Source organism: Myotis daubentonii, chromosome 3, assembly GCF_963259705.1.
Source record: "Myotis daubentonii chromosome 3, mMyoDau2.1, whole genome shotgun sequence".
In the NCBI taxonomy this organism is placed as follows: domain Eukaryota; kingdom Metazoa; phylum Chordata; class Mammalia; order Chiroptera; family Vespertilionidae; genus Myotis; species Myotis daubentonii.
This window is the reverse complement of record NC_081842.1, coordinates 214134454-214159803: the sequence shown is the minus strand read 5'-3', so window position 1 is coordinate 214159803 and position 25350 is coordinate 214134454. Positions and strand designations below refer to the sequence as shown.

Sequence of the window (25350 nt, the reverse complement as noted above, 5' to 3'; positions counted from 1 at the left end):
GCGGTGCAGCCTCCCGGGCCTCCGTGCCAACCCTCCAAGGGCAGCACCCTCACCCCTCACTCCAGGTGGCATCGGCCACGCCATCACCCCCTTCTGAGCCCAGCCGCTGGCCCGTGGAGAACACAGGGACCTCCGACTTTAACTAAGGGTGGGGCTGGGAAGGAAAGGGGACGGTGTCCTTGGGAAGCGGGGATGGGCAGTGGGGGGATTCTCAGCCTCTCAGCCTCTCAGCAGACACAACCCGTGGGCCAACCAAATCCCACGGCAGAGGGTCCTGCTGAGGGCCGGGACCAGCGTGCGCCAGCCCATGGCAGAAGCCACGCCTCCATCTGTGGTCTGCAGCGGCCAGGTCCCGATGGCAGAAGACAGGCATCCGTCCAGATGTCCGGGGAAGGGCCCAGGAACAGGACACACCCCAGGCGGGTCGGGTCAGTGAGCAGAAGCTGCCACTGGTCCCCGCCTTTGCAGCCTGAGGGGATGTGAGGGGGGCTTACAACCAAGGGAGGGCCAGGCAGACCCTGCCTCACCACAGCTAACATCACAGGCAGCTGGGGGTGGGGGGGAACCCCCACGCTGAAGGTCCCATCCTTCTGCTCCCCCTCGGGTCCCTGCGGCCACCGGCAACCAGTGACACCCACCCACACCTGGCTCCCCTTGCGGACCAGCACTCGCTGAGAGCGGGGTGCACTGTGCTCCCCTTCCAAAGGCTCTCCTCTGCCCCCCGCCTCTCCCAAGCCTAGTTCAGGGGGATAAGCGCCAGAACCCCCCTGAATGGACTGGCCCGTCCCACCTGCTGCTCTAACTACCCCTCGGGGAGCGGCCGTGCACACCGCGCCTGCACACCGCGCCGGCGCCCATTTCCTTGCCCATTTCTCAGACAGAACGTTGAGCAACCACATTGGTGTTGGATTAGGTGCGGGTCCAACAGCAAGAAGGGCAGCCGCTCCCCCTCACTCAGAACCTCAGGGCCCCGGGCCAGGCACTATGCAGACCGCATCCCTGCACAGGTCTGATCGTGCCGTTTCACCGAGGAGGATGCAGAGGTGAGCGTGGTGAAGTGGCAGCCACGCAGCTACTAAGCGGTCGGCCTGACGGCACTCCCGGCGGCCTGCGGCCTGGGCCCACCGTCTTCCTCTCCGGTGGTTCCTCCCCGTGAGTTCCCCTGTCTGGCCACTAGCCCTCGGCAGGGCAGGCCGGGCTGGCCCCTTCCCCGGGTGCTCCTGCACTGGGCTCTCTGGTCACTGGCTGAATGCCCGTGCCTTGTGTGCCCAGAGTGTAATGCGGCTGATAGGCATGACTCCACTCCCAGCCACCCACTGTGCCAGGTGAGGCCACGGCCGGCAGGGCCACAGCACGCAGGGCGATCTGCTGGACCATCTTCCCGCAGAAGCTGAATCCCACCCGCGAGGCAGTCCCAAGGTCAGGGTTAGGTCCGGTGGGACCCCTGCCGGCTCCCGCCCGCCTGTGGTGCTCTGTGGGGTGGTCAGGCCTCCCAGCCATCGGGGTGAGAAATGGAATGCCTCCTGGACGAGGAGCCCCGCGGCCGCTTTCCCGACTTCCTCCCCAGCTGGGGATGGGCTGAGAGGTGTCCAGGCTCCTGGCAGAGCAGCGGGAGGCCTGCTAATTAATTAGCGCTCTGCCTTCCCCAAGTGCTCACCAGACACAACCAGATGGTCCCAGCGACGCGCCCTCCACCCCCATCCTCCCCGTGGGACCGCAGCATCTTCACCCTACACGCCCCTCCGGCTCTCCCTGCTGCATTGCCAAGCCCCACGGGAGCCCCTTGTGCCCCTCAGCCAGGCCCGGGCCCAGGCAGCCCCAAAAGGATGGCGAGGGAGAGTGTCAACTGGAAATCAAGTCTAGACAAGGCTCCACTTTCTCTTCTTGACTTCAGACAATTCAGGGAGGGGGTTGGGGTGGGGGACCCAGAGCTGAATCTACCTGCATTCCTTGAAAGTGTTAAGAGATGGCTCTCCATCCAAGAAACTCTAACTTACAACCCCAACCAACCTGGCCCCCCCTTCCCCCCAGCACCTGTGTGATATGGGCGGGTCCGCCTCACTGTTCCCACTAAAAAGATGGCCCAAGCTGGAGGGCCCCTGAGGTCGCCGGGAGCATGGAGAGCGGCTACGCACGCACGGAGTGATCAGCAGAAGGCCCGCTCACAGCACTCAGCGGACGGCGGCGGGAGTAGCTGCGGCTGCTGTTATTTTCATGAGCATCGCTCTTTTTGATTCCAGATATTCTATGAACCTCCTTTCAGACAGAATTACAAAGGAATGGGGAAGATCTGAGCGCTTACAGCTTTTTTAAAAAGCCACATTTCTTGAATTCTTTATGGCCCGGAATCAAAAGTAGTGAAGGAGAGGGTGTGAAGATTTGATTAGAAGCCGTGAGGCGTCTGGCCAGGTTTTGTGAGCCCCAGTGACCCAGCACTGGCCCCCACGTGATCCCAAAGGCACTGACCTCAGAGCAGCCAGGAGCTGGAGGACACGTGACTGGCTCTTCCTGCCCCCTCCTGGGGCAAAGGGGCGGGGGTCTTTGGGGTGAAGCATATTTATCTAGGGCAGCAAGGGTTAACGCCGGGGCTGGGAGAGGCCAGGCAGCACCGAGCACTCCCTGTTTATTAATAAGCTATTTATCACCAGCTTTGCTTTTAATGCCATTTGGGCTTAATGTCGTTAATGAAATATAAATACCCACGCTAACGATGTCGGTCAGGGGCAGCAGACGGCTCGCGAAACAGGGCCAAACCGCCGGGCACGCTGGGGAAGAGGCTGAGAGCTCGGGAAGCGGAAGAGGTTCCCACCAGCTCGGCACCCCCAGCCCCCCTCTGCTCCACCACAAGACGCCCCAGCTGGCTCTGCCGGGAAAGGCTGGGAGGGGGGCAGCCGGGGCTGGGGGAGAGGAGGCCTCCCCAGGCACAGGATGCTGTTAACTCCTGGAGAACGGAGCGGGAGCCAGCGCTCCCACCTCGGGGGCAGTGCCCGCCTGGCATCAGGCCCCTTGGCTGCAGGAGGCTGGACCAGCACCAGCTGGCAGCAGGCCCCTCTCGTTGCCCCGAGCTCCCTGACCACTGGGAACAGAGCGAGGGTGAGAGGGTCATGAGAGGGGGCCGGAAGGACCCCACCAAGTTTTCCCATACAGACCAGGCCCCTGGTCCACGGAATGACATTCGGGCAGCCCTGTCATTCCCGCTGCACGGCACACCCTCCCTGAGAGCTGGCGCGGGGCTACCGGAGGCCTCGGGGAGGTCAGCAGACAGGTGTTTCTGTTCAGTGCCCAGAGGCCGTAAAGCAGGAAGGAGGCCCCGCACAGCAGGCCGGCTGTGACCTTGTGCTGACCTGGCCGGCCCCTCCCACACAGCGATGACCACCTAACCCAAATGTCCCCAGGAACTTCCGGCTGTCCCCTCAGGAGGGCCCCTGGCTGCTCCTAGACACCAGCCTCACCTGCGGGAGGTGGCCCTGGCCACAGACCCTTGGGAGGAGGCTCGGGCTCTCCTCACCCAAGGGCCACCGGGGCCCAAATATAGGCTGGACTCTGGCAAGCGGCTGGCCCTGGCTCCTTTCCGGCCCGTGCCAAGGGAGGTCACGGTGCCCCAGCCTCGGCCCGCTTGCCAAGGCTCCAAGCAGCTCCGTGAGGGTGCCGCCTCTTCCCAGGGGACCTCCAGGCTGTTCCCGGGAGGGAGCCCGTAGCCTCTGGCCCTCCTTGCTCAGGGTCCTCAGAAATGGCAAGAGAATCAGGGACATCGGAATTTCAGATAAACTGTACATACTTTTTTTAGTGTAAGTTTGTCCAAATCCTTCATGGAACATACATGAACAATTTTTGCGTTTTATCTGAAATTCTCATTTCACCGCGGGCCCTGTAGTTTTATTTACTAGATCCGGCAGCCCAATCCCGCGGCTCAACAGGTGCTGCCTGGCAGGTGAGGAGGGTTTCCGGGGGATGAGCGGGGCAGGGAGGGGCAGTGAGGGAGAGCCAAGTCCCTGCCCCTCCGAACAGCCGTCTCCTGACAAGAGGCCCTGGTCAGAACTGTCCCCCCACCTGCCCTCTCCCCTCACGGGTCCCTTCTACACTGTCTAACGCCATGGCTCCCCTAGAGGGTCCCCTCTCCATGCATCCCCCAAAGTCACCTCCACATCCCCAAGGAGTACAGGGCTCATTTGCTGGGGCTTGGTGGAGCTCAGCTCAGCCGCTAATCCCCTGGGTGGCTCCTGTCAGATTATTAATTAGCTAAAGCGGATTGGTCCTGGAGCAACATGCGCTTGGACTTCAGATAAAGCAGGCCAGGGAGGCGGGCGGGGGGCTGCTTAAAGGGACAAGACCCTGTTTCTGAACGGCTCCCTGAGGGGGGGCCGGGGGAGCAGGCAGAGGCCGAGGCAGGGCGACCTCCAACCGAACACTCAGCACCCCTCCAGCCTGCTCGAAAGCACACGGGAGGGGGAGGGGGCGCAGAGGGACCTGGATTTGGGCACAAATGGGACCCGTCCGGGGAGGAGTTGGCGACAGTTGGGTCTTGCTTTTTAATGAAGAGCTTGTGCTTAATCAGATCATGTCCCTCAGAACTCTTCAAAAAGCCTCTTATATCAGTCGGGGTAAAAGCCTTGGTTCTCACAATGGCCACGCGGCCTTCAGCATCTGGGGGGGCCCCCACCGGGACCCCCTTGGCCTCACACGGCATCTCCCCCACTCACTTCCCCCCCATCCTTGCTGCCCTCCAACCCTCCAGGGTCTTCACCAGGGTGCTCACTCCCTCACCTCTTTCTGTCCTTCCCCAAATGTCACCATCTCAGGGCCACCTTCCCCAGATGCCACACCTACAATTGCAAACCACCCACCCACTCCCCCTGCCACTCACACTCCCCTGGTCCGTTCTCCAAACTGCTTTAGTTTCCTCCTGGACACACGGCGCCGTCCAACATGGATGTTATGTCTTGATCTCATCCCCCATTGGCCTCCCTCCGCTCAGATGCAAACTGCCCGTTCCCTGCTGCAGACAGGTCTAGTTCTCAGCACCTTTCGATGATGCTCCATGAATGAGCAGAAACAAAAAGATGAATGACCAGAGGTCAGAGCTCAGGATTTGAGCCACCACTTCTTCTGGCTCTGAGCCCCAGGTGCCTGGGCCCCAGCCCGGCCCAGTGGGCTCCCCAGGAACCCGTCTCCTCCCCCGTGACCCTAAAGATCCCGCCCTCCCCTAGTTCTGCGCCCACACTAGGTGATCCTCCCGCTCCAGGCCTACCTAGCAGGTCCCCTCAGATGCACTTCCAGGCTGAGGGTCTCCTGAGAGATGGCCTGGGAGACCCATCTCTGTGCCATGCAGACCCTCCCCTACCAGCTGGGACTGCTGCCCTCTCTGGCTGGAAGCAGCATGAGGGGGGACGACGGTGAGCTGTGAGCCCGGGGAACGCCAGGACTCCCCGCTGTTGCCGGGCCCAGGCAGCTGCCTGCAAACTCCTGGGCTTGCATTGTTTTGACTTGAGTCGGTGAAGCTGAAACATTGAGTCACAACGGCCCTAAACTTCATTACCAGCTCTTAACAGGTTACTAAGGGAAAAAAGTTGCTTTTAATTGCTTTTCCCGATTAGCATTTCTGGAGAAGGAACTAGTGATTAATTACATCTTCCTCTCGCCCGCTCTGGTCACAGGGGCTCCAACCCCAGGCCTCCAGGAGAAGGCTCGGGGTCAGAGAGGGCTCCTGCTCCTGAAGGACCGAGACCCCGAACCAGAGAGGAAACCCGGGGAACGGAAGGGCTCATTTCCCCGAGCGCAGGCAGCGACCGGCATGGGTGGCCCCAGTGGGTGGCCACCCACGGTCCTGCTGAAGGTGGGGCTGAAAGTCCCCCCCGATGGCCTCATGCCTCAGGGTGGCCTCCTCTGGGCTGAAGGACTTGCGCCTGGAACAGGTGCTCTATACCTGGGTGGATTCTAGACAGTGGGGAGAAGGTGGAATGAGCGTGGCCTGAATGCCTGTAAGGGAAGACGGCGCACTCACAGCCATGGGACTCCTCTCCTGTGAAAACCTCTCAAATGCCAGCAAGTCCCCGGGGGAGGCTCCAGGCCATGGGGATGGACGCCGGGCAGACAGGCCTCTCCCTCATCCACAAGACGTTAACCTCCCAAAGCCATGGGCCGCTGTCACCAAATGAGAAGAGGCCCCTGGGTGGCTTCCGGCGGGGCAGGTGCTGCCGGCCCCTCCCAACTCCTGTCCCTTTGGGCCAGTGCCTGGTGGAACCCAGGGGCTTCCTGACTCTGCTGAGAAGGCAGAAGGCACGAGGGAGACACTGAGGCAGGAGGCCCCGGGGCGGGGATGTCGGTAACATCAGGCAGAATTCTCACAGTTTAGAAACCAGGAGGATGAGTAACTCTTCCCAAACCATCTCCCCATCAGGTCTCCCTCCACCCCAGAGGGGCTGCGACCTTGCAGCTCACTTATCCCCAACACATCATCACCTGGGGGTGGCAGAGGCCTCCAGTCCCCTTAGCCTGCACCTCGCTCTCCTGATCCTGCCCCTCTGCCCCCCTCCCCTCCCCGCCCCCGGCTGTGTGCTCTGGAGCGCCAGCCCCACATCAGATCAAAGGCCCGGAGGATGGAGTTGGAACTGTCCAGTCCAGTTATGAGTGAAGGCCGTGGATCTAGTGCAGGCCACGGAGGCAGCAAGCAGAAGGGCCTCCCACGCACGCACAGACACACGCTCCTGCCCACCCAGGCACACCCTCCCCCGGGGCTCAGCCCAGTGTTTTGATGCCAGCAGACACACCCAGGAAGAATGGCCGACACCCCCTTGGAGCCAGGCGGCGGCACCAGCTGCATGCTTAGCACATCCCTGTCACCCCCCCACGAGATGCCGCCAGCCTGCTCCCTTCTGTCACTCCCCCTGGAGGTCAGGCCTCCAGAGCTTTCCTGGAGAGCTGACCGGGCCCATATGGCTGGGAATCTGTTGCCAGCATGGGCCAGTATGCGCTGGGGCCCCCACAGCTGGCTGACAGCTTCCTGCTCACTCCAGCCAGGCCTCTGGCTTGCTGTTTGGGCTGTGCCCTGCCTGCCCAGGGGGGCTGGGGACCACTTCACTGTCACAGCATGGCTCCTGGGATGGCCTGCCCTGTCCTGGCCCACGCCCATGACACCAGGACCCAGGAGAGTGGAGCCTCCCATCAGAGACCCTGGAAGAAGGGACAGCGGCCAAGTCATTTCTGATGGGACGCCTATGGCAGTTCAAACCGTGAACTGCGCAAAGATTTTCCAGGTGGAAAGACTGCTGGGATCTCGGCCCATGAGCTGAGGCTGGAGGCTCCGCTGGCCCCGTGGGAATGAGGAGGCCTTAGACAAGCCCACGGCTCGGCTCTGCGTCCTGGCGCACGGGAGAAAGACCCGCAGAAGCTCAGCCTGTGAGAACACAGGTCACATCTGAAGCCACAGTGAGAGGAACTGTATGAGCGTCCAGGCCAGTGATGGTGAACCTATGACACGCGTGTCAGAGGTGACACGCGAACTCATTTTTTGGTTGATTTTTCTTTGTTAAATGGCATTTAAATATATAAAATAAATATCAAAAACATGTCTTTGTGTTACTATGGTTGCAAAGATCAAAACATTTCTCTATGTGACAAGGCACCAGAGTTAAGTTAGGGTTTTTCAAAATGCTGGCACGCCGAGCTCAAAAGGTTCGCCGTCACTCCAGCCTCAGGCCCCGCACAGAACCCGTGGAGCAAAGGCACAAAACAGCTTCAGGGCAGGGTCTCGGGGCCGAGGGGACAGTGAGCTTGGAAATCGCTGCTGGAAACGGCGCTGGAGACAGGCAGGCCTCTGGCTTCCCTCCGCGTGGTGCTGGCCGAGAGACGACGACCCCACTCAAACCAGCTGTCTCAGCAACCAGGACGGTGCGTCTCCCCCTAAACCACGAGACTCTGAAAACCACGGGTCCCTCGGCACTGTCAGGCCTGGGAGGCTGGCGTCACCCTGGGGTCTTTCCGGCCCACGGCAGGCCCTGGGACCTCTCCCTCCGAACATGCGGACTCTGCCCTGCTCTCCATTTCCGCCTCCACGTCTCAGGTACCGTCTCCCACTCCAGTGGCCGCGGCAGCCTCCCCTCTGGCCTCCTAGTTCTCCCCTTGCCAACCTCCGGCCCAGCCATCTTTTAAAAACGAAGATCAGATCACTTTCCCTCCCTCCGGCAGCTTTCCGTCACCCAAAGAGTAAAATCCCAAATCCCCGAGCGCACCGAAGCCCCGTGTACCCCGGCCCCCACCCTGTCCACACGCGGGCACCGGAACCTTCCTTCTGCTCCACACACACCCCGAGCGCAGCCCACCGCAGGGCCTCCGGGCCGGCTGCGCTCTCTTTGGGGAATAGTCTTCCACGTGCCCTTCAGGTGGCTGTCCACTGCCTTCCCATCAATCCCAGCGGTCACCTGCCCGGTCACCTCCCACCACCTCATCCCATGTCCATTCTGCACTAATGGCTTCCTTGGTCTTTTGTGGGTTTGCTTATTGTCCGCCTGCCCAACCGGAACTCCACACGACCCAGGACTGTCTTATCCACTCTGTCCCCAGTACCTGGCAGACCCCCGACCCCTGTAACTGGAGACTAGAGATGGTCAGCCCTTCTGAGGTGTGGCCAGAAGTGGGGAGAATCCTACCTAGGCGGGATCAGGCCTGTGGGCCAGGCCCGAGCACGGCCTCACCCCCTCGCCCACAGTCCAGCGTCGTGAAGGGTGATCCCGGGTCACCCTTGCCACAGAGGCCCCGGTGCCTGGAAGGGGCTGGATGAGCGAGGCGGGGCTTGGTCAGGACAGTCCCTTTCAGAGCCCTTGGAGTTGCCAAGCTTCAACAGCAGCCCAAGCCCGCCGATGCCAGGAGGCAGGGGTCCCGCGGGACGCATAGAGCCCATACCCCATGCTGGGTGCAAATCCCAGCTGGCATGGCCCCTGGGCGACAGCACTGAGTGGAAACTTCGGGAAAGAGAAAAACAAATGGGCATGATTTGCTGAAGAAACAAAGAAAACAGAAGGCCTGCCACTGAGAACAGCACAGGCAAAGGTGCCCCCTCGACGGGGTTACCACAGCACTTGGGCAGCCTGTGATGTCAGGGCGCAAGGGAGTACATCCAGAGACTCGAAGGCATGGCCAGCCGGCCCAGCACCCATGCTCACCGAGGAGGCAGAGTCGGGCAAGAGCCCAGGAAGGTAGAGATGGCAGGTGCTGATGCCGAAACCCAGCAAGATGGCAGCCGAGAGTCTCCACAGCCCCCCTCCCCGCCATCAGGGACCACGGCGGCACGGCCTAAGGGTGGACAGACCATCCTGGAGTGTGACTGTGTGCTGGACGCCAGGACGAACAGCCCCAGCACCATGGCTGCTCCAAAGGCCACATTTACATCTGATTTGCACATCCCTGGGCTGTAGCTAAGGCTGGCGACAGCCCCCGAGGTGGCATGGCCTGAAATGAAGCCGGCCTGCCGCTCTGGGAACCTCTCAATCCCCTGTGGGCACCACAGCGCCATCTCTGCAAGTGCTTCCTCCCCGGAAGTTCAAAGTCCAGAGGTGCCGAGCCTGGCCTCGGAGGGAGGGGCAGGGCACGCCTGCCTGCAGCGCCCCTGGGGAGGGAGCACGCAGGAGGGGGACCAGGGCTGCTGACCCCCATCTGGCAGACACCAGAGGGCAGCCCCCAGCCTTGCCCTCCCAGCCATTCTCCGGGCCCTCGGCCCCACCCCCCACCGTAAGACCTTGCCCATCACCTTTACCAAAGCCCAACACTTCTAGGCTGGTTCCCTCAGGATCATAAGAGAACACTGAATAATGATCAATATGTGAAAAGTAACCAATCATGTGTCAACCCCCCCCCCCCCGAAAACCACATGTGATACCTGAGGGTAAACATCGGACAGTATCAGCCCCTGGACTACCCGTCCCTGGCACACATGCCCCTCCTCAGGCAAGGGTGTCTGCCCTTCCTAAGCCTGGATCAAAAGACACCTGTGGGCCCGGCTGGTGTGGCTCAGTGGTTGAGCATCAACCTATGAACCAGGAGGTCAGGGTTCAATTCCCGGTCAGGGCACATGCCCAGGTTGTGGGCTCCATCCCCAGTGTGGGGCGTGGAGGAGGCAGCCGATCAATGATTCACTCTCATCATTGATGTTTCTCTCTCTCTCTCCCTCTCCCTTCCTCTCTGAAATCAATAAAATGTGTGGGGGTTTTTAAAAAGACACCGGTGGCTTCTCCTCTAAGGCGGGTCCTGCCCGGACTAGAGGCCCACCTGGGAGAGACCCACCTGGTAGGGACCCACCTGGGAGAGCCCCGCCCAGCCACACGGGAGCTCGGGGCGGAACAGCAGCCTCTGGGTCTGCGGACGGGCTGGACCTACCGTCCTCGGAGATGCCGCTGAGACATGACCTGATGCTTAGCCCCAGGCAGGGCGTCTGCTAGAGCCCAGCCCCCCCCCCCGGAATGCCTGCAGGCTGCTGGGCACCATTCAGTGCCATCCAGGGGGCACTGGCAGGACTCTTACACCCCTTTCTTTTACGGGTGGGGAGCCGGGATCCAGAGGGGGAGAGAGCAGTGAGTGCCCTAGGATTTTCTCAATCCTCCATTTCTCGCTCTCACCTAGGGCGCCATCCGGGTCAGAGCCCACTGAGAAAGGCCTCGGCAGCCCCTCTTTGCACCCCCCGCCCCTTCCCACATTTCCCAGTGGCGTCGGCAATCGGGAGCAGCTACCTTTGCTTCCCAAGGGCCGGGGGTCCGAAGTCCATGCCAAAGCACACCCTGCAGCTGCGGGACCCCTTCTACGGGAGGGACAGCGAGGCCGGGGGCGTGGTGGGCTGCGCGGGAGTCCTTGCCTTCAGTCAGCGAGGTCTGTTCGCCTACAAAATGAGAAGGGAAGTGGAGGATTAGGCTGCAGCTGAGGCCACAAAGCGACTCCAGGGGGAAGGGCCACGGAGAGTAAGGCCTGGCACCCTGCGCAAGGTAAGCGATTCTCGGACCTGCCTGCCAATCAGCAGATGGCATTGCTGCGGCGAGTGCCATGCCTGACCCCACGACCAGTGCACCCGTGGCACAAGTATGAGCCAATTGCTACACCGTGGTCACACCTAACAAAGAAATCGAACAGGTAGAAACCGTGATAGACCGTCAGGTGTCACCCCAGGTAACAATAAAGTGATCACAGCCCAGGCCCGGCACCAGGGGTGAAAGGTCAGTGTGACAGTGGATCAAGCCAACGCTGGAAACCAGGTCAGACCCAGACCCAGGCAACCGGACCAGCCCGAGGGCTCCCCAACCTCCCGCACCCTCCAGGCTGTCCCGCGACCAGCTCCCAGCTGCTCCCAGGACCCCCGGTGGCCTATGGGAGTCTCTAAAAATGGAATCAACAGGTGTCCTTGCAGCTCCCGGGATGGAGTTTGGTTTCCTCTCTTTTTCTTTCCCCCTCTCCTCTGGGACTGCGCCCCTTCACATAGAGAAGAAAAGAGGGTGTGCGCACCTCCCACCCCCTCCCCCGCAGAGAGGGGGATGTAGAGATTCATTTGTTATAGGTGCTGAGCCAAAAAAAAAAAAAAAATGTGGCCAAAAAACGTTGATGCCCTGCTACCGGCAACCTTTGTATCAATTTAAGCAAATATTGTGGTGTTTCCATGGTGATTCCTGTTTTGAATATCCACTACACTCACTTTTTAAAGGGCTTTTCCTGTTTGCGTTTCAACTTCAAACCTGTAAATATTTTCGGCCTTTTTAGAAAACTTAGCCCACGTGTGTGCAAATATACAGACGCTACTGACCTCGGCACACAACCTCCCAGGCCTGGCGCGGCCCAGCCTCCTGGATGTGAGAGGAGAGGGGTACCGGGCGGGGGTGGGGGGGGAGCCCTCTGTCCACTCTCGCACCCACCCTGCCTACAGGCTGGCATCAGGGAGGGAGGTGCTGAAATCCAGTCCTTTCCTCCCTGCCAGCCAGGGGATTGTGGCGCCTCGATGTTCCTGAAGAGAGTGGGCTTGGCCCTGACTCCGCTGTGCGGGCACGGTGTGGGCAGCCGCCCGGCAGGTTCTCCAACTTGGCCCAGCCCTTGGCTCCCCCAGGGCCTCCCCAGAGTACACGAACCCCTCCTCCGCTGCCTCCCAAGGTTGGGCCATAGTGGACGGGGGAGTTGGCGCTTTGAAGGCCAGAGCTTCCAGCATCGGCTCTGCCCCACCTCTGCTCGGGTCAATGCCTGGGAGACCAGCTTCCTGGGGGAAGCCGTCCGAGGGCCAGCGACCCTGGGCCAGGGCTGGGCTCGCCGGCTCCCACCCCACCCTGCGGCGGCACACAGGGTTAACGGCGGGTTTCCTGGTTTCCATGGAATTCCGCCAGGCCCCTAATGTGAGTTTCGTGTGATTTGGGGGAAGTGGATTTCCTTTGTTTTCCAGTTTGGGAATATTTTTTTCTTTAAAAAAGAGGAAAAAACACTTTAATGGGAACTTCAGGGCCACTGGGAGACTCACTCCTCTGAGCTCTGACACTCCCTTGCTTGTTGGTCCAAGTTCCCCAAAAGCCCTGGGCAGCCCCTTCACCCACCCAATACCTCTGGGTAGAGGCAGGGGTGGCTCAGACCACCTACAGCTCCCACCGCCAGAACTCTCTTCTGCTGGGGGCGCTCTACTCCAACACCATCAGAGTGACCCCTGCCTGCCCCCTCCCCACCCCCCCCACCCCTGAGATCAGCATCTGCTACAGGCGGCCAACACTGCCCCCGGCCAGGCAGACACACTCCCCAGAGAAAGGGTCAGGAGAAACACTGCCCGCTCCCTGACCCTCGGCCAGGAGCTTGGGCGACCGGAGTCTGACCACCAGGAACGATGAGCATGAACCGTACCAGGGTCTCCTGTGCTGGCTCAGAAAGGGGTCCTAGTGACGGGGAAAGGGTGTTCCAGGCCCTTGTCTGGCCTCCTCCAGCCGACCACGGAGAGGCATGCCCGGGGCAGCAAGAGCAACTGAATAAAGGGTGTGGCCAGGCCGCTGCTGCCGCCGCCTCCTCCTCCTCCTCCTCCTCAGTCTTCCCCATTCCTGCCATCCTTCAGCCCTGCCAGGGTGTGGCCAAGCTCAGGGACTGTCCCCTACCAAGTGGCCTGACCCATTTACCAAACCAGGGCACAGGCCCCGGGGTCTGCCATGGACGGGCCCCCCCACGCACAGGCCCCGGGGCTGTGGCAACAGCAGGATCCGGGTCAGGAGGTGCAAGCCCAGAGCACGGAGCCCTCTGGCCAGCAGCTCAGGGGGAAGGTGTGAGAGCCATGCGCAGTGACAGAAATAGCACTGGGCCGCTGGGCCGAGAATCAGGAGCCGTGGCTCTGAGTCCCAGTTCTGCCACTTAAGTCGCCTTGGGCTCCTGGGCGAGCCATCTCGTCACTGGTCAAATGGAGACAGCAGCTTCTTCCCTCCTACTGAGCGGGTGGGGGTGGGGGTGTCAATGATAAGAGATGTGAGCCCAGCCGGCATGGCTCAGTGGTTGAGTGTCAACCTATGAACCAGGAAGTCATGGGTTTGATTCTCAGTCAGGACACATGCCCGGGTTGCCGGCTCAATTCTCGGGGGTGGGGGGGGGGGGCATGCAAGAGGCAGCCAATCAATGATTCTCTCCCTTCCTCTCTGAAATCAATAAAAATATATTTAAACAACAACAAAACACAAGAGATGTGGAAGGCGTTAACAGTGCTCCATAAACATCCTAACCTCTTCCTTCAGCCTCTTCAAGGTAACCTTCCAGAATCTACCTCGAGCCGGCCCATACGCCCCTCTCCTCTGCTCCTCATGCAACCCTCCCTGTTGCATTTAAATCCCCACCCGATGAAAGCCACCTGCTCACAAGGCTGTCTCCAGCACTGGGTTTCTAACCCCTCAAGGGCAGGGACCAGGTCCTAATTAGCCGTTCGTCCCCAGCAGTTAGCACACCAGCTGGCCCGCAGTGGGCAGCGAGGACATTTGTGGGACTGAACCAGTCCCTGATTTCATGTCAGAATCAGATGGGCCCAAACAGCTTCGCCCCCCCGGACGACAAAACACTTCACTGGCGACTTTCACGCTCCATTCTGTTCCGTTCCCCTAAGCCCCAACCTGCGTCGTGGTCTCTCCCCCCTCCTTCATCAGCACCAGGAATGAATAACTTTCAGGTTCAAGGGGACTGCTTGGTTATTTGATCCTCCTCCAAATGGTTCCAATAAGAGCTGGCTGGGCACCTACTATGTGCCAGGGAGCATGCTTGGAGCAGAGGGCACCCTCGGCTGAATGGTTGTCCCCCTCGGACAGTGGGCCTGTGTGCGAACTAAGCCGACTAACTTGCCAAGCACCATGCCAAGTGATGGCACCGAATCTTTGCAACGCGAAGTAGGAAGGCTTCTGGTCCCTGCGGACAGACGAGGAAGGGCAGGCGCAGAGGTGCAGAGGGACGTGCCAAAGGTCACAGCTCGAAAGTGCTGCCGCCGGGCCTGGGCTCGGGGCTGACGGCTCCAAGGCCCAGCTCACTGGAAAGCTCCTCTCCGTCCCCGCCCAGGATCACGGCACCCACCCACCCACCCCGAATGCCATTTCCCCTCCTGCATCTCAGCTCCCCCCTCCAAACAAGTCCCGGAGCCACCAGAAAGCACCAGGGGTCACACCGGAGGGAAAGCAAAGGCCGAGGTCAGGCGCTGCCTCCTGGCTCGGCTCCAAGTGCGAGAGGGAGAGTCCTGCAGGGAACCCCCTGGTGAGCAGGAGAACCCCGAAACCTACCTGGGGACCAGAGAGCCACCCAGGAGAGGGCCACGTAAGCGAGGAGGTGCAGTGGATGGGACAACTTCCGTTTCTTCTCTCCCGACAAGGGGCAAGCGATGGGGCTTTATCCTGGGTGGGGGCGGGGGGACAGATTTCTCCTGTCTCCCCCCACAGCGGGACCTCCTACTGCAATGCCGGGATTGAGAATAGGGCGGCAGGCATCTGTTTTCACCTGCGTGAATGTATGTTGGGGGTGGGGGTAGGGGGGGTGTACCCATATCCTCCCCAAAGGAGGCGTCGGGGAAAGATCTACACTGAGCGGAAAAAGGGGTGGAAGGGCAGGCTGGAGGTGGGGAGAGGACAGCGCCCTAACGAGCAGATTTCATAAACCACCCGGAGTAAAAACAAAAACACAGACGTGCACATTGCCCAACTCCAGGGCTGTATGGAAAAGGAAAAAAAAACAATAAAAAAATCCACATCTTAATACAAAAATCCGACACGATGTGTCGTGGCACGAAAGTGTTTTTCACTGCATTTTTCATCTGTGATCTCACACAGCCTACGACGGGTACGCCCAGCGCAGCCGGTATTTGACGGTAGGTACACAAACAGGGCAAACACATACACAATTAACCAACACGAGGGCAGCTCGTATGCAAATGGGTCCACGCCGGCATCTCCTGGCGTCAGGTGGCCTTTGGAGACGGACAGGTTGGCACCGAGAAGGGGCCCCTTCAGGTTTCTGAGGGCGAGAGAAATGGGGCAAGAACGCAGCTCACACGGAAGGGAAGAATTCTCAGAGCTTCACCAGCGGGACCCCCGAGAGCCCGCTTTTTCTGTGCGGACGGTGGTGCCCTGCTGCCGGCCGGGGACAGAGCGGGGACCCACACCCCAGAGGCCCTCCCGTGTGTCGCTCACCCCGCAGTTACGATCTGCCTCCCTTTTGTCCCACCCCTCCCCCTTTTTTAATTGTTGGATGAGTTTACAGAGCTGTGTGCCAAAAACAATCAACTCGAGGGAACAGAGTCATACAAAAAGGGCGTGTCACCAGAGGAGACGGATATCCATGGAAACCACCACCTTTTCTCAGCAGCCTAGGTGAAGCCAGGGTGAGGGGGCGGCGAGGGGGTGGAGATACGCTCCACCCAGCGCAGGGCCCAGAAAATGGATGTGACCCTCACTGCACAGGAGGTGGCCACATACAGTGGGGGAGGGGTCAGAAGCGGGATCAGCCGGACACCCACACACGGGCACGGCTTTTGGCAGGCACATGAGCACACACACAGGTGTACGCACACATATGCCACCCTCCCCCGCCCCCCTGCAGATCAGTGGGGCGGCATAACCTAGTGGGTTAATATAGGAGCTTTGGACCCAGGACCCAGACCGCCAGGTATGAATCCTGGCTCTGCCACTGACAAGCTGTGTGACCTGGGCAAATGACCTTCACCACCCCGTGCCTCAGTTTCCCCATCTGTCAAACGGAGACAACAGGCTAAATCAAACAGGCTAAATGAGGAGAGAGGGGGAGAAGGTTTCCAGACCCTAATACCTTCATGCATATGATGGTCGCAAGTATCCGATGAGACAGGTTGTTATTTCAATTGGACAGCGGAGAAACTAAGACTCAGAGAGGGATGTGACCCACCCAAGGTCACACCCTCGGAAGCAAGGTGAGCCCAGGCCGGGCTGACACTAGGCTGCTTGGTGGCGGGGGGGGGGGCGGGGGGGGAGACGGGGACGGTGGGCTTCCAGGAGGCCCTCCTTCCCGACGTGACTGAGATGCGCAGCGGTGGGACGCAGTCACTTTCCCCACGCTTCCAAAGGGAAACGGAAACCCTCTGAGCCCGGGACAGCGGATGGAAGGAACAAGCGGCTGGAAAAGCTGAGGGGGCCCCCAGGCCCAGGTGGCCACATTCCTCGGGAGTTCCTGTCTCAGTCCTGACCCCAGGAGGCCGACGGTGCCCTCTGACCTTGCCCTCTGCCCAGGGAGCATCTCCAGAATCAGGAGGTTCCTGGGGAGAAAGCAGCGGAGCTTGGGGCCCACCTCCAGCCACAGAGGCCTGAGGCCTGGGCGAGGCCCTCCTACCGGGTCAGAACCTGTGAACAACCCCGCTGTCTGCCTCCCCAGGACCTAGGCAGCTCCCTGCAGGGGATGGGGCGAGGGGAGCAAAGGGGAGCAATGGCCTCCCCTGCTGTCAGGCCAGGCCCAGGGAGGCCGGGAGGCCCCGGAGGCTGGGAGCTGGAGCGAGAGGCCGCTGCCCTGAGCGGTCTGGTCTTCGCCCTGCTCGGAGTCAGAGGCCACGCAGGCTTGGTGGCTCAGCCCTTTCTGCCATCGACCACCCCAACTCATTCAGATATTTCCTCTCTCACTTGCTTTTTAAAAAAAATTTAATGTTCTCTATAATTCATCCATCCCAGAAGATAATCGATAGAGCCCGTAATGAAAATCTGAGCCATATTTTATGATCCGCTGTGAGCAGAAAGGGCCACATCAGCAGGTCCGGTTTCGGCTCTCCCTATCTGTCTTGCCCACTGCCCGGGGGGTTACTTCCCTGCCCGGTCCTGCCCACGGCCTCCCACCCAGGGCTCTGCCCGCGACCATGCAAGGAGCGTGTGGACCGCCCGGCTAGAGAAGAGGCTCCGGCCACCACCCTGGCATCATCCCAGCACCCCATCACTCACCCACCTACCCGTCACAGGATGGTCACCCACCATTGCAAGGTCTTCCTGGAGCTGCCCCCTGACTTGGGACCCAGCAGCCCTACCCTGGAGTCTCCCCATCTTCAGTCTGGGCCCTTCTGGAAGCCTGAAGACCCTCACTGGGATCCGGAGGCCTGCACAGACCTTGGGAGCCAGCCCAAGCCAAGCCCCCCACATGGCATTCACTCCCCAACAAGCAAGGCTCCCTGCGGGCTCCCTGGGGGGACCCTAAGGGGGGCTCAGTGGAGGGAGGGACACTATTGCTCATTTTTTGCTGCCTTAAGCATGTCCCTCTTCTTCCTTGTGAGGTGAAGGCCGTGGATGAGCCAGCGGAGAGGATGCAGTTGGGGAGTGAGGGGGCAGCCCCTCTAGTTCCTCCAGGGCAGACAGGGGGAAAGCAGAGCCCCGCCCCTTGCTGCCTGGCACCAATCGGAGTGCGTCACAGCACCCGTGGGCCAATCAGAGCCCAGCAGATGCTCCAACAGCCCAGCAACGAAGACTCAAAACCAACAAGCCACACCGTGGACTACTACGCAGCCAGGAACAGACACTCATGGGCCGTAGGAAACGAATGTGAAAAGACTCCAGTGACTCCGCGGTTTAGCACGGTGCCCTGGGGAACAGTCGGTGCCGTCCGGCATGGCCGCCCTGGCCACGTGTGGCCACTGAGCCCTGAGATGTGGCGGGTGCGACTGTGGAGCTGAATTTTTCATTTCATTTGATTTCAGTCCATCCCAGTGTAAAGAGCCACATGCGACTCAAGGCTACTCTACTGGGCAGCGCGGGGTTCGATGGGGAATTTCATCAATACAAAACAAACTCTTAATAAACGTTTCAAAGCCTATTATCTCAAGGCCGTGGAATAGCCATTATTAACGACAGTAACAGAAATCGCTGATTTCACACGGGTCATCACACTGCCTCCTTGCCCCCTCCAAGGTCACGGTGCCGACTTTCTAGATGAGGGACCGAGACTCAGCAACGGTAAGTAAGTGAGCCAAAGCCACAGCCCCGGGCGGAAAACTGGGACCTGAACCCAGGTCGCGGCTCCCCTAACCCCGTGGACGGCAAACTGCGGCTCGCGAGCCACATGCGGCTCTTTGGCCCCTTGAGTGTGGCTCTTCCACAAAATACCACGTGCGGGTGCGCACGTACAGTGCGATTGAAACTTCGTGGCCCATGCGCAGAAGTCGGTATTTTGTGGAAGAGCCACACTCAAGGGGCCAAAGAGCCACATGTCGCTCGCGAGCCACAGTTTGCCGACCACTGCCCTAACCCATGCTTTCAACATCTGCGCTACACAGTTTAAACCAGTGGTTCTCAACCTTCTGGCCCTTTAAATACAGCTCCTCATGTTGTGACCCAACCATCAAATTATGTTCGTTGCTACTTCATAACTGTCATGTTGCTACTGTTATGAATCGTCATGTAAATATCTGATAGGCAGGATGGTCTTAGGCGACCCCTGTGAAAGGGTCGTTCGACCCCCAAAGGGGTCGCGACCCACAGGTTGAGAACCGCTGGTTTTAACTTATTTCCTTCACACTTCCTTATATTTTCCAACGAGCCATAAGCATAAGTTATAATTAGGGAGAAAATGTGGGTTTTTGTGTTTTGTTTTGTTTTTTAAAAAAAGACCCTAAAAAGAAGCAGATCTTTCTTCCCCAGGAGAGGCGTGTATGGAGAGGTTCCTGGGGCCCCGGGCAACTGGGCCTCCCGCTTTTGGATGGGAAAGCAGAAGGCAGTGTGGGCACAGGTCCCTCTGGCCCTCATGCCCCTCCTGCCCAAGTGCCCAGCGCTCAGGAGGCCCCGGTGCCGACGGAGGATGCCGGGCCTGGGACTTTGCAGCAGCCGGGCGGGCGGGCGGCAGTGGATCCAGTTTCCACCCAGCCCCGCCCTGGAGTCAGTCCCTGACAGGTTTCTCAGCAGTGTTGCATCATCACCCAGGTCTACATCTTTAAAACAGCAGCAGGCCACGGGGCTGTCCGCGGAGACAACGCGCCCCGTTCTTACCGGGGACCACCTGTCCCCTCCACCTCCTGGCAGGGCCAGGGGCTGGCGGCCAGCGACCCAGGCCTGGGGCTCGCGTCTGCCCTCGGCGGGCGTGGAGAGCTGGTTTTTCACTGACCCCCTCCCCCCGGACCTTGGGATCGCATCGAGGTTCAGAACAAGGGAGAGGGGAGAATCCTCTTTGAAAGTCCGTGATGAAGGGAGACGCCCCAGCAAGTACCGAGCCCGGCCAGCAATGGACTCAGGAAAGAGGCCAGGCTGCGTTTGCTTTGTACCCACACTACCAACCGGGATGTCGGGGACAGGGAGCCATTACCCCACTTGGTCTGGTTTCCATTTCAGCTCCCTCCTCCCCCAGGGTGCACAGACTGTTCTGGTTTGGGGGGGGGGGCGGGGTTAGACAGGAGAAAGGTCCTTGCTTAGAAGATATTTGTATTTTTCTTACTATGGATGGTTTGGTCCCCGGCTGTCTGCAGTTCTCCGCCATTTCCAACCTGCCTGCCGTTCCCCTCGGACTTATATATTTATTTTCGGGGCTGGTTTCAGGTGCTTCTAGTTTATCAAACAATCAGCCCTGTGAGGTGCGCTGGGTGTTTCCAGAAATTACATCACAAAAAATCATGCAATTAAAGTGTAAGGGGAAAAAAAAACATAGCTGTTGCTTAATTTTGTGTTTTAATTAGCGACTTATTGTAAACGTAGACTTTTAAAATGGAGGCGCCTCAGCAGAGCCAGTAAACAGGTTTTTCTAATGAATTAATTTCACCTCTTCCCTCCTCCTCCTCCTCCTCCTCACCAGCCCAACTGCCATCTTCCAGGTTTTCACTGCCCTCTTTCCCCCTCTCGCCTCTCAATCCTTGCGTAATACATATTGGAAAAGGATACCCCAAATAAAAGCGGGCGCCCAGGCCCTTGTGGCTACAGCAGCCTGGAGGGTCAGGGTGAAGTGTGTGGCAGCGCCTTTTGCCCTGTCCCCAGCCCTTCCAACCCCCCCTCTGCTGGGTCCCAGAGAGGCCTGCGCTCTGTGAGTGCCCTGAGCCCAGGAGGGGACACAGGAAAGCCTCGGGCAGCGCTGATTGCCACGGCAACGGAGAGGGTGGAGACATGGGACAGGGGAGCGGAGCAGGATGGAGGTTTGGAGACCCGGAGAGAGGGAAGCTCTGGTGTTGTGAAACCCAAGAGACCTCTGGCTGCCTGGAGGAAGGAGGAGGAGAGAAGGGGCGCGGGAGAAAGAAGGCAGAGGGAGCCCGCGGCCAGGGAAAGGGAAGCTGACATTAGGAGGGTCTGTCCAGCTCACGTGGCAACTAGGAGAAAAGACACGCCCACCATGGTTACCCAAGCCACCAACGGGGGCCACACGGCCACCAAGGTGAAGAGTCCTGCTCCTCCTTCAAGGAAAGTTCCCAGTGCACTGGGGGGGTGGGGGGGGGAGTGAGCTCGTTTAGCCACATTTCTGGGAGACAAGGCTGAGGATGGGTGCAGAGTTCCCTGCTCTGGTTCAGTCCTGCTGTCCCTGGGAGGGTAGGCAAGCCCCAGTGTCCTACAGAAGGGAAACCCGGACACCGGCCTCTTTGCCATATCAAGAGTGGGTCCCACTGGGAGCCTCAACGTCCCTACTCACTTGGGGAGCGCCCAAGCCCTCCTGTCACCAGAGGCCGGCCCATCTTAAAGCGGGCAGGTGGCCACCCGACTCCCAGAGGGGAGCTCGCCTCCCTAGCGCTGGCGTCTCCAAAGCCAATGCCCAGGCCCCGTGGGTGAGCAGGTTTGTCTTAGGGACTCTCCTGGGACAAGCCGGGTTCCCGGCACCCCGAGCAGAGCCCCACGGGGGCCGCTCTGTTCTGAGCGGGAGGCACGGGAATGGTGGGAAGCGCTGTCGTTCACCTGCTCATTCCCACCTCAGACCACCTTCAAGCGGGGCGCCCTTGGCCTCTGACACCAAGACCAAGCTCGGCCCCCGCCCCTCCCTCACAGCACGTGGCCTTCTCGCCTCGCTGGCGGCAGGGGGTGGGGGCCCCCAAGAAGGCCCTGGAACACCTGGTGGCAGTATCCTGGCCCCCACTCACCGAGATTCCCCAAGAGAGGAAGGCGGAGAGGAAGGAAGAGCCAGAGAGGAAGGGGCCGGGCCTCCATGTCATCACGCACCGGTGGGAACCCAGACCCCAGCCCACGACAGATCCTGCTCGGTCTGAGCTTCAATCGGAAAGGAAAGCTCCCATCAAACATGGGCTGGGCAGGGATGTGGGCACCGAGATTAGGAGCTTGGAAGCCCATCTGAGGAAGCTGGCCCTGGGAAGACAGCAGCAGGATTTACTACCTTATCCCGCTGTCTGGTAAACACCCTGAGCCAGCCCCGCGCTCCGTTAGGCAGCTCGGATCCTCAGGTGTGCCGGCGACGGGCAGGTAGAGGCAGACGTGGGCAGAGACAGGAAGGGAGGGCGTGTGGGCCTGGGGGGAGGGGCGGGAGGCGCTGGCCTGGGAGGAGAGGATGGGTGGCAGCCAAGCCAGACAGTCAATGAAACAGCTGACAGGTGCAGGGAAGGGGGGGGGGCGGGGAGAAGGGAGAGGTAGCTGAGCAGGGGGCTCGGGGTACTTGGGGATGCCCCCATCACACCCCAGGAGGCTGAGCAGGATGAGAGGAAGCCGAGGCTTGCAGGCTAAAGACCTAGTCGTTCTGGCCGCCTTCTCTCCCAATTAAAGGGGAAAATGGGGAGGTGCCGTGGACCAGGGCCCCCCCCCCCCTGAGTCAAACAGGACAAAGCAGCAGGTGGGGGCCGGCTTCCAGGGCTCACTGTGGCCACCTAGGAGAGCAACGCACTGGTGTCCTTTAGGGCCACCCTCTCCCGGACACACACCTCTACCCCATGCCAAAAAGGAAGTCAAATCAATCAAAATGGAGCATCTTTCTGTCCCAGGCTGGCTGACGTGTGACAATGAGTATTGCAAAGAAGCAGGTGGGCGGTAGGGTGGTGGGGGTGGGGGGTGTGCAGCCCTGGGGCTTCTCAAAGGAGCCTCAACTCTCCAGAGGTGACCTGGGGCATTAAGAGTGGACAAGTGGAAAAGAGGTGCCCAGAGTCCTGGCCGCTGGGCGGCGGACCACCTCGGCTGGGACCCAGCACAGAGGCGGGGCCCAAGAGGCGGTCCGGGTGCCCTCTCCACGGCCAGGCCTGATCCTCTTCTATTTCCGGCTGCTCCTTGATCTAATTACCGTTTTGGATTGAAATGCACCCAGAGCGTGAGCCCCCTGCCGCCACCGCTCTCCAGGTCTGGGCTCATGGCAGGGCATCTCCCTGCTCACAGAGCCGGAAACTATCTCAAACGCTAAGAGACGCTCTTCTCGCGAAGCCGCCCTGGCCTTGACCGCGTCCACCAGCTCACGTCCTCCCTCTCGGCCCCCTCTGCTAGGGGCCCGGAGCCAGCGGGGCCTCCTGGGTACCCAGCCGGGGAAGGGGCTTCCTGGCCTGTTTCGGGGCTGGGTTTAGGGTCCCTGGCCTTCGGCACGTTCCCTAAACGCCCTGGTCCCAAGAAACCCCATCCACAGCCCTTGACCCAAAAGGAAGCCCAGAGGCCCCGATGGAGAACAACAGCCACACGGGCGCTGGCCCCGCTGCTGGAGCCCGACCCGGTCCTTGCATATTTCCCACCATCAAACTGCTCCCAATAGGACCCCGTGGACACTAGAGGAGCCCCCAGGAGAGGCTGCGGGCCTGTGCCACCCTCCTCTGCCTCAGGGCCCAGTCCCCTCGCGCCCACAGCACAGAGCTACCCCGGAGCTCGCTCCGTCCGTCCGTCCGTCCGTCCGTGGACAAGGGGCGCCTCGGGTGTCTCCTGCCACCATTTCTGCTCCAGTTTCTTGCCCAGAATCTCTCCTCCAGTTTCTCAACTCTGGCCTTGCCAGTATCGGCAGTTTGGATCTTTACAGTAAAAACACGCACACACACACACACACACACACACACACAACACTCCCAAACGAGGGAGAGACAATACATGAGAAAAAAAAAAACCCACAAGATCGAGGGTTGGGGCTGGAAACTGGTGTCACCGGCTCCCCGTGTCCCCCGCACCAGGCAGGCAGCCAGAGAACCCTGGGCAGTACACGCTCCTGACCTCGCCAGACATTGGAACACTTGTTTGGTCCCTACCCCTGGAAGCGGGTCCCCCAACGCATCGCTTTGGGCCATTTGCTCCTGATAATTTTTCAGAGATAAACAAACCGGTTTGGATCAAACAAGAACCAACCTGAATTCTTCTCCCAAGACTCAAAAGTAAGCTCTCCCATCACCCCTTTCCGTCCCTTCTCCACCTTTCCTGTGCCATCACCCAGTTCCCTAAGATTCGGACCACTGGGAACGTAAGACATCCGTCCCCTAGCCTTTTCGTCCACGGGCACTGCCGTGCCTGGGACCACTGGGCCAGCTCGAAGGAAACGTCCTGCCTCGAGTTTCTCGAGTGCGGCCTGGTCAGAGGGCAGAGCGAGGAAGGCCAGCACGCCTGGCTCTGGGGGGCTGGTGTCCGGCTGGGGCCTTTCTCCCGGGCCCCTTTTGGGCTCAGGGTCTTCCCTCCAGGCTGCTACCACTGCCCTCAAACTACAGCCCCTTTAAAGGGGGTGTCCGTGGACAGTACATCTGGTCGACCCCTCCTAACAACCCCTTCTCGATAAGCTCAGAGGAGAGGGTTGCTCAGTTCCCCATGAGGTTTGAGCCAGTTTATCGAGGCTCGATGTCAGGACAGGGAGGAGGCCAAAGGGCAGAGGGGAAAGACACAGCCCTGAGGTCTGTGGCCACATTCGTCCCGCCGCAGGCTCGGTGTGTGACGTGCCTGACACGTCCTCGCTCATCACCCCACCCCACCCGCTCCGGCTCCGTGTGCCCCCAGCCTCTCCGGGGAGCCTCCGCGGCCTCTGCCCTGAGCTAGTCGGGAACCTCTGCTGGGCGCCCGCCTCCCAGGTCCCCACCAGTGGGGTCTGCTCCGTCCCTGTAGCTAATTTACACCCGTCAGGGTTTAAAATAGCAGAGGCATAAATGAAAAGTCCAATTTCTTCAAATTTGCATTGTAAAACCATCCTTCAACTTCCTTGAAATAAATTTTACTATTTTATTAGTGCAAACAAAATGGTAATAAAACACTAATACAGCGCCTTGTATCCAGGGGAAGAGCTAAAATTAACATAGAGCGAGCAGTGTTTGCTATTACATTCAATTACCTTTTTACTTGAGATTTACATTCTCATCCCCTTAATCTCCATAGTAGTGGCTTCAAAATCATTCCTGCCAGCTCTGCCCTCCCAGAGCCCCCACAGCTGGAAGCCAGGCCTCCTGCCCAGATGGCACTCACCCCGGGCACCGCGCCTACCCTTTCTCCACGGCTGCCTCTTGTCATAGGTACCACTTCTCTCCCCGGCTCGGAATCTCCTCGCGTCTCAGCCTCAGAACTCGGGGGGTCCAGGCCAGAGGGCTCTGACACGGGCACATGCAGACACACAGGTATCACCGAGCAGGTGCAGGGGGTCTGGGCCGGGGCCCTGCTCTGCCAGCCTGCTAAGGCTCCCTGGCAGGGAGCTCATGGGCACCCTGGGAAACTGGCATCTCTGGTTTGGCGGGTTGTGGGAGAGGGCTGGCTGCATGGCACAGCTGGGGACTCTGGATCATGGCAGGAAGGCAGCCATCCTGAAGTGGGAAGGGACGAGGAACCCCGGGGCCAGCCTCTTACTCCGCAGACAGCAAAGCTGAGGTCTTGGGAAGGGGCTGCTTGTGGGGGGCAGAGGTGGGTGCTCTTTCCTCAACAGAGACAGACCCTAACACCAGAGGGCCAGCCACCCCCGACCACAGCCACCAAGCAGCTGATCCTCCGGGAGCGTCCCTTTGTCTCCAGGAAGCGAGGGAGGGCAGAATTCCCTGTCTCGGGCTGGTCATCC

The 25350-nt window shown here is 60.0% G+C and overlaps 1 protein-coding gene across 9 annotated transcripts in view; it reads right to left on the bottom strand.

Annotated features, from left to right (window-relative positions):
* Nucleotides 1-25350, bottom strand: part of CASZ1 (castor zinc finger 1) — a 149222-nt gene that overhangs the window by 104116 nt on the left and 19756 nt on the right. For 8 of the 9 annotated variants that reach the window (XM_059691280.1, XM_059691281.1, XM_059691277.1 and 5 more), the window contains exon 2: nucleotides 10719-10864. The exons of the other annotated variant lie outside the window; for it this stretch is intronic. Coding sequence is in view for 6 of the 8 variants with exons in the window: in XM_059691277.1 (XP_059547260.1) it covers nucleotides 10719-10864 (146 nt within the window). In the remaining 2 variants the exon portion in view is untranslated. The remainder of the gene's footprint in view (nucleotides 1-10718; nucleotides 10865-25350) is intronic. 9 annotated transcript variants of the gene reach the window in all.